This window comes from Strongylocentrotus purpuratus, unplaced genomic scaffold (assembly GCF_000002235.5).
Source record: "Strongylocentrotus purpuratus isolate Spur 01 unplaced genomic scaffold, Spur_5.0 spur5_scaffold_19, whole genome shotgun sequence".
NCBI classification, from domain to species: Eukaryota; Metazoa; Echinodermata; class Echinoidea; order Camarodonta; family Strongylocentrotidae; genus Strongylocentrotus; species Strongylocentrotus purpuratus.
In genome coordinates this window covers 8,200,394-8,209,104 of record NW_022145604.1, presented here as the reverse complement: position 1 = coordinate 8,209,104, position 8,711 = coordinate 8,200,394, and the positions used below count along the sequence as shown (strand labels likewise).

The following is an 8,711-nucleotide window of genomic DNA, read 5'->3' as shown; positions in this document are numbered from 1 at the left end:
TCAGTTTCCCCCCATATACGCTTGTCTCATTTATTTCGTATATATGTTTATATTATGCAAATGATATAGCAAAATGTGTATATTGATGGTCATCTTGCGAGTAATAACCATTAACTACTCTCATCGGGCGCTTATCATTAATTTTTCTCTTTATTATTATTTTTTTATGGTGAATTATTGGGGGGGGGGGGAATGATTGTACAGGCCATCCCCTCCACCCGAAATATTGGGGGGGGGGGGGGGATATATCCCCCATCCCCCCCCCCCCCCCACCCGGGATCGACACCCATGGTCATAGGTCAATTCATTTTTTGTTTGGGGTGGACCTCTCTTCAAGTGGGTGTTAAATACAGGCATTTAAAAAATGTATTGTAAAGAAAAACTATCCCAAACTAGGGGGGGGGGGGGGGGGGTAAATGCTATGATGCTACTTTTGGAAGTGGTTGTGGAGGAGCAGCACGAAAAAGAAGAAAGATACTACAGCGCGCGCTATCAATTTTGGTACAATGCAAATGAATCAGCAAGCGCGCGCGCATTTATTAACATAGATTCTAGAGCTAAATAAAAATGGCGGACCCGAAGTACGCAAACCTTCCTGGAATCGTGAGTATTTACCATGTTTGCCGAATTTTCTTGTAGTTTTAGGCACATAATTTTATCTTGTCACATACATATGTATTGTACGTCTGTAATAATGTATGAATTGTACACTAAGGTTGAAAGAATGAACATATTTTCACTTCGATCTTGTTTCATATGTGACCATTATCCCTGAGGACTGCAGTCTGTACGGTACGACTGGATTAACCACACCGCTACGGACGGGGGCGTTATGATCCTGAGCTCGCTGGATCAGCTCCACCTCCGGCACGGGGCACGCCTATTTTGGGGGATTGTGTACGTGTAGATCTATCCGGAAAATAACATTATTAATGAGCCATTTATGCTCACTCGGCTTCACAGTTTAGTCATTATACAGTGATCCATTATTATAATGTCGATATGGCGGGGCAATTAATTACAGTGTAACTGTAGATCTAGATCTAGACCGAATTTTCCGTCTCTTTCGTTCGTTAGCCTCTTATTGGGGTAGGGTCGGCTCTCTCTTTAGAGACGGAAACCGTCTATACACATTCCCTTGATAACGCCACGGCCATTTCAGGTCGTAGCGTTTTGCCCCCAAAATCCCCCAAAATGTCATTTTACCTCGTGCATATCCACATGTAAATTAGGCCTAGGCTATAATACATCGGTTCCACTTAACAACTTGACTGAAATAATCAGTTTAATAGTCCCTTTTTAGGAAATTATGGGTCAAAATCGAAATCCATTTTGAAAATCTTTTTCAACATGGATTTCGATTTTGACCCATAAATTCCTAAAAAGGGACTATTAAACTGATTATTTCAGTCAAGTTGGTAAGTGGAACTGATTTATTATAGCCTAGACCTAGGCCTAATTTACAATATAACATGCACGAGGTAAAATGACATTTTGGGGGATTTTGGGGGCAAAACGCTACGACCTGAAATGGCCGTGGCGTTATCAAGGGAATGTGTATAGACGGTTTCCGTCTCTAAAGAGAGAGCCGGCCGACCCTACCCCAATAAGAGGCTAACGAACGAAAGAGACGGAAAATTCGGTCTAATCTAGATCTAGATCTAGATCTAGACCCTAATCTGTAAAAAAAAAATGCTGATTTGACAAATGTTGTGAACAAGGATTTTTTACTAAATGGTCCACCCGTAGAGTATAAAACATGCTTCCTTACAATATATTTTATCACCTGACAAAGTGTTGGAGCGGCGCACGAAACGTTGTGATCTTTTAGATCCCTTGTTGACCATACATTGCGAGACAAACGAACGTCACTAACGATATTGTTTTCGATAGGATTTTTACTCATTAGATTTTTTTGAATGACTGAAAATGAAGAGTGATGATCTGATGAATTGATGGGAGTTATTTTCTGAGACTGAGGAAGTGCGGAAACCCTATGCTTATTTATTTGTAGACCTACATGAACTCCCTGCTTTCAAGAAAATTTGAATTTACAAATACCTTACAATTTAACAAGTGTGTCTCATTTGAAATCAAAACTGATGGATCTACATGTTTTTACAATTTTCAGGACACCCAGCCTGATGTTTATGAGACGAATGACTTGGCAGAAGATGATCAGCAACGCGAATTGGTAAGTGCGCTTCCAGGAATGAACTTTGACAGTGGAATGGAATCACTGCTCTATAATAATAAACAAAAAGGATAGTATGGTGGGAGATGGTGGTGGTTATTCTACTTGACTGCTAAAAAAAAGCATAAATGCTTGTTAGTAAGCAAACAGACGGCCGACGACTTTAGGTCCTCTCCTAGAGATGCCTTACCAAAGGGCACTAGCACATCGACTTGGTTTCGAACCCGGGTCACCTGATTACGAGACCACTGCTCTACCAACTGAGCTATCGCGCCTCCTATTGAAGTAGTCTATGCCCATTGAAATAAACCATTTTTGATTCAACTCAATTTTATTCATTGTCCTATTGGTATGGTAACATTTGTAATAATCACACAAACAAGAAACCAGAGAGAGTGAAACAGGTGTTTGTTGAAAATCATCAATACCCATTTGATTGAGCCTGAATGTTTCTTTTTAAAACCAACAACTTCAAACCAGGCTCCACACCAGGCTCCACACAAACTCCCATAATTTTTTTCCCCCATCCTTGCCCTTCGGAATATGATTATATAGTTTTGGAGATCCATGGGTACCAAACTTCTATTTGTGTCGAGCCCTTGTTGAATATTTTCCATGTTCATGAATACATTCCTATTTTGATAAAATATTGTTTTATAAAGCCTGTGTTTTTATGAAGGAGAGTGGAGAAGCTTATAGAGTAAATTGTATTTGTAACAACCTGATTGGTCATACTTTCCTAGTTGAAATTTGCCACTAATGTATCCACCTACTTATTGTCACAGATGTCATTATTCACAGGGGTGCATTAAAGTGACTCTGTAACATTGCCTCAGATTCTGAAACAAAATCCTGGATTTAGCTCATGCTGCAATCGTAATTATAAACCTTTAGGCCAGTCAGGAATCCCATGACTTACAAGCCGATTGCCTGTCTGATTATCAAGATATTTATGAGTTGAAATAGAAATTTCATTTATTTGTTTTTCTAACGGTTGTTATAACACTACAGTTTATTGGGAAAAATTAGTATGGTAAAACTGGTCGCTCAAAGATTTTTACTCTTTTGAGGTACTTCATGATCGTTTTGAAGCGCAATTTTGAAGGGCTTCAATATTACACCATATCACAGACACTGATAACACGTAGGGCCATGCATCTCAGATTCAACATTGTTAAACGATGCCTTTAACTTAGAACTTTTCTTTGTTTTATTGCATTCTCATCTCTTGCAGGCGGAACTGAGCAGTGAATCTGTTGAGAAGCTGTCCATCAATACTAAAGAAGCATTCAACAAATTCCAGGACAAGATGCTTCTTTCAGGACAAGTTGGTAAGTAGAAATAATAATAAAAAATGAACAAATTGTTCCAGTTAAAAGAAATCATCTAGTTGATATGATTTTAGGTAACAATGAAAAATGATTCTCATACTACAGATAAGTGATGTTAAAGCCCCTCTTAAGAGTTGGGAGCCCCAAATTCGCAACAAATATTTGGTATAGTTGATATGATTTTAGGTAACAATGAAAAATGATTCTCATACTACAGATAAGTGATGTTAAAGCCCCTCTTAAGAGTTGGGAGCCCCAAATTCGCAACAAATATTTGGGTATTGTGTAGTACGCAAAGAGGCTACATTTTTTATTCTTTCATCAATATTCATCTTGAAACACATTTATTCTGAAAATCCTTGCAGAAGTCATTGTTAAATCACTTCATTATACAATTAAAGTGAATTTTCGCCATCATATTTTTGGGCTCCTAACACTTTAGAGAGGCTTAAAGTACCAAATGTACAATAGCCAAGAATGGAATGAAGAAACAACAGAAATTGAGCTACATATAGTAGTCCTGACTATGGCTTTTAAAATTTATTATATAAGATATAAGTTCTGGTAATATATACAGACATTACAGAGTTTTTTTTACAGACTCTAAAAATCTTTTCACCAAATATTCAAAAAGTAGACTATATATGAAGTTTATGTCCCTTTTCTCTTTAGATTTTTCAGATCGAATCAGCCAGGCAAGGCGTACTGGGTATGTTGCCCCTAAGAAGGAATATGAAATCGTAAGTACCGTTCATTACCCCTAAACATGTGATAAGCATGTTTCTGCTTTTCTCACATTGTTTTTCTCCCTCTTCCCATACTTTATTTCCAGTACCTTTTGAAAATTAGTTTGATGAATGTATTTGACTTGTACCTCTCAAAGGAGGAGAGGAAGAAGATTGAAAGAGAAAGAGAGAAAGGCAAAAAAATGTTACATTGTAGCAACAAGACGGAGATTTATCAATAGATTTAGTGTAGGAATGAGTTGGGAATTTATTATTTACAGGCAGTGCAACAACTTTAGAAGGGCTTAGCAAAAATGAATGCAGGGAAAAATAACCCTAAATTTGATTAATTATTCCTTTAAAAACATCACTTTTACATTTTTCTTAAAATGACCCCTTTGCAAAAAAATAAGTGTTGATCAAGCATGGCACATACTATTGCCGCAACCCTCGAGATGAGATTAGTCTTTTATTTATCTGTCTTACAATACGTTGACTTCAAGTTTGTCTTTCTTCTCTTGTTTTTTCTGTTTTAGTTAGAAGATGGCTATCAGGACAAGGAAACTCCAGTTCAGAGATTTCAGAGATTACAACATGAGATCAGAGACCTAGGACAGGAGGTAGACAAACTACAGGTCAGTATTTTCTGGACATTACGATACTCTTTTAATTTTTAATATGTGTTTATCTTTTCTTCCTTGTTTGATTCACTTCTTCTTTTCTTTTACATTCTCTGTATTTCTCTATCTTCAGCTATGCAACCCTAAGTCAAACCATCTCTATTTCTCACCTCATATTTCTTTTCCTTTCAGATCCTTTCAAACTTTGTTAACCCTATTTTATTTGGACATTAAAGAGGACTTTTTTTTTGAAGGAGGGGGGGGGGGGGGGGGGGAGAAGAAGATTCTTTGGAGGTCAGGTTGACATCTACACATGCCAAATATGCTGTGAATCTGATGAAGAGAGTTTTTGTCTATACATATCCCAAATCGACATGTATATTTTAAATGTTATGCAAGGCTTTTTCATAGTGACAGCCACCACATTGTTTGTAGCCACTAGACACTGTTCTTAAAGAAGTCTTTGTCTACAGGTGGCAAGATTGTATGAGATGTGCAGATTTTCTCCTGTTGTATTGGTTATGTGTAGAGTATATGTTTCATAAAATTTGTTAGTACATGTGTCCTTGATATTCAACCATGGGCAGATCTTGAGATCCAATGACTATAAGCAGGGAATAATTAATAACACAAACGCGCTGTTTTTGTATTATCAAAAATATATTGAAATGTCACCTTCTAGTGAATTGTAGAAAGTTTCATGTCGGAGATAATAATATTGTTTGGTTTGAAAATCACATCCACAGAAAACTGCCAAGGAAGAGTCTTCAGGTGTAGGGGTATCACCAGCCACTTTGATGCAAGATATCAGCGTACTACAGCAACAGCTCTATGGACTTCATCTGGAGAAAATCCTGGGGAATGAGTCTGTAATAGAAGCTGCTGATCCTCAGGGCTCACTTCCAAAGTATGTTCATTTATTTCTTTCCTGAAAGCAAGTATACAAAATAACCAGTGATCAATGAATACATTAGTGCTTAAACTTAACAAGGACCCACTACACATGGATCTTCTAATCTTTATTCCATATCAACGAATTGTAAGATATAAACAGAGGCCCAATGCACACAAGCCATGAGAACTTGGTCTAAACTTCTTCAGAAAAACATTGTGATTACAATATTTACAGGATTGTCTTGTCTGAAAAAGGTGTGCCCATAAATATGTACCATCACTAACAGTACCATATTTAGAAAATGAAAAGTTGTGAAAGATATAGACAAATTGTGATGTGACCTGATGGTTATTTTACCTGACTGCTAAGAAAGCATAAATGCTTGTAAGTAAGCAACCAGACGGCCGACGGCTTTAGGTCCTCTCCCAGGGACCTGGTAATAAGGATTAATGCCTTACCAAAGGGCACTAGCGCATCGACTTGGTTTCAAACTCTGGTTACCGGATTACGAGACCACTGCTCTACCGACTAAGTTATCACGCCTCCTCATAGAGAGAAAGATATGAGATATATAGCAAAGTTACAGTTATTGAAGAATGACATTTGCTAATTTTATTTTCATTTAACAGGAAACTCTTCAATCAGCTGGATGCTTTCAAGAAAGAAGCCGGCCAACCTTCGACCCCTCCCAAGAAGGGAACTCAGGAGACCAAAGACGGCCATGTGACCTACGAACTCTACTACAGACCAGAACAAAACAAGTTCACTCAAGTGTCAAAGGTAGGTTTATCCCTGACAAATTTGATAGTAGTAAATTTATCTTCAAAATAAAGACTTGAATATATGCCTATACTAGAAATGTTACCTCCCCTCCTCTCCTCCCCCCCCCCCCCAACTACAACAACAACAACAACAAATCTAGTTTCATGAACATCATCAGGTTTGTTTGAGACACCAACTAAATCTGTAGAGCCTCAGGCACCGGAGTGGCAAAATTCCTTCAGGGCTGCGCCTCTCTTAATTCAGATTTAACTGTGGTAACGCAGTATCGTCCTTGTGCATCTCAGCTGTGCAGGGCCAACTGGTTATGTATTCACCATGCACGATGCCTAGAGATTTTCCTGGTATTGTGCATAGTAAATACATGATCAGCTGGCCCTGTGCAGTTAAGGTGTGTGCAAACATTACTGCCGAATGTCCATCAGGCAGAGAGTTCTGATCATATCTTTGCGTTTTGATGATTAACTTACTCTGTTTACATTGATGTATATTTCATATGTATTGTAATTTGTAGGTTTATTTGTAATTTTTTGTTTTGTTTAATATGTATTTGTTTATCATTGTGTTTTGTTCGTTATAGCGCTTAGAGACTTTGGTGGTAAGCGCTTTGTAAGCACCATGTTTATTATTATTATTTTTGTGTCTGATTTCACAGGGAGCCGAGTTGGAGCAGAGGCTGAATGGACTTGAGGCTATGCTTGGTCAGGATCCACAAAAGCTTGTAAGTAGATATTTTATACTTTCCAATTTTACATTATGGAGGTAATTTTGTTGAAATACATGTTTTTATCAAATAGATGTACTGGGTACTTTCTTGCTAATATATTAAATACTAAGCTGAAGTATAAAATGTTTTTAAGGGGGTTGGGGATGAATCAAGCCCATCATACCCCCAAGAACTCTGCTGCGAAGTGACTGATCATCACAAAACTTTGCATGCATCCTTCAAAACTACATAGAGAACAAAATTATATTCATGAATCTACATTTGATATTTATCTCCAATTTTATGTTGAGAAGGTATTGTTAAATGATTAACTCAGGGTCCTGTCTTACAAAGAGTTGCGATTGATCCAAATCAATTGCAAGTTTGCAGTCTTCGATCTCTTATGTACATAGTTGCGACCGATATCAATCACAGATCAACTCTCTGGTCTGCTCTGTATAAGGCCATTTACCATATCATGTAAACATGTATAAAAGTTATCATTTTCTAGAGTGTTGTTTGATTTGATTTCAGGCTTCATTGACAGCAGATTCCAGTTCAAAGAGTCTAATGGTAGGTACCATTTTATCTTGTTTGATTCCCATGGATATGCACTGTCAGTGTCAGTATCACTGATTGTCAGTTAAAATAAAAAACCTTTAAAGAAATAGTTTTTGTTCACTTGGCTTGCCCATTCATGTATAACCCATAATATCTGTCATTTATGTTACCATGTATCGGATACAATATTAAGAAAATATCAAAGTAGAAGCAGTTCAGGTAATTGATTTATGGTAATTATTAAACCCAAAGGGAGGGGTATGGTGTCCTTGACTATGAAAAAACTATTTTTGCCCCAGGATGAGCCCATGATATGGGTAATACTCAATTGCACCCAACAAAACTTCATTTATATACATGTTCATGTATGGAGTTGCATGTCTTTTAATTATTGTAAACTAAATTTCCTGTAAGAAGATGGAATTAAATGAATAAAGTGTAAGCGAAGTGAAGTGAATGTGTCAGCCATTAGAGATGATTGGTTAATCCGTTTCAGGAATCGGTCAGTCAGCTTCAAGCCAGGGTAGCCATCTTGGACGTTGGTCAAGTAGACCACATCGAGGCCAGGATCCAGGGTCTACTTCAGAGGCTAGACCAGGTCTCGGAGAAGAAGTCCGCTGTGGAAGATGCAGGCAAGGATAGCAAGGTAGGCCAGTTTAGCTAATCAGCAGGGAATTCTAGACCTGTGGTCCTGTTGTCGCACTGGTATCCAATTGCTTCCAAATGTTGGTCCTTTATATAACACATTAATTTAACCTTAACCATAACCTTAATCCTGATTAAAACCGGGACCCTTGTCTTTTCCAAAGACTTGGGCTTGAACCAAAAGGTGAAGGAATTGAGTAGCCTGTTGGAGAAGAAAAATGGTTGTTTATCTGAGCGCCTTATCGGGATAGCTT

The 8,711-nt window shown here is 37.8% G+C and overlaps 1 protein-coding gene across 1 annotated transcript in view; it reads left to right on the top strand.

Annotated features, from left to right (window-relative positions):
* The first annotated feature begins 519 nt into the window (after positions 1–519).
* LOC764545 (dynactin subunit 2) overlaps positions 520–8,711 on the top strand; it is a 13,237-nt gene continuing 5,045 nt past the window's right edge. Inside the window, exons 1-10 of the mRNA XM_030990201.1 lie at positions 520–603; positions 2,132–2,194; positions 3,429–3,525; positions 4,198–4,265; positions 4,787–4,885; positions 5,617–5,777; positions 6,395–6,545; positions 7,201–7,266; positions 7,786–7,824; positions 8,309–8,458. Of these exons, the coding sequence (XP_030846061.1) occupies positions 568–603; positions 2,132–2,194; positions 3,429–3,525; positions 4,198–4,265; positions 4,787–4,885; positions 5,617–5,777; positions 6,395–6,545; positions 7,201–7,266; positions 7,786–7,824; positions 8,309–8,458 (930 nt within the window). The 5' untranslated portion in view covers positions 520–567. The remainder of the gene's footprint in view (positions 604–2,131; positions 2,195–3,428; positions 3,526–4,197; positions 4,266–4,786; positions 4,886–5,616; positions 5,778–6,394; positions 6,546–7,200; positions 7,267–7,785; positions 7,825–8,308; positions 8,459–8,711) is intronic.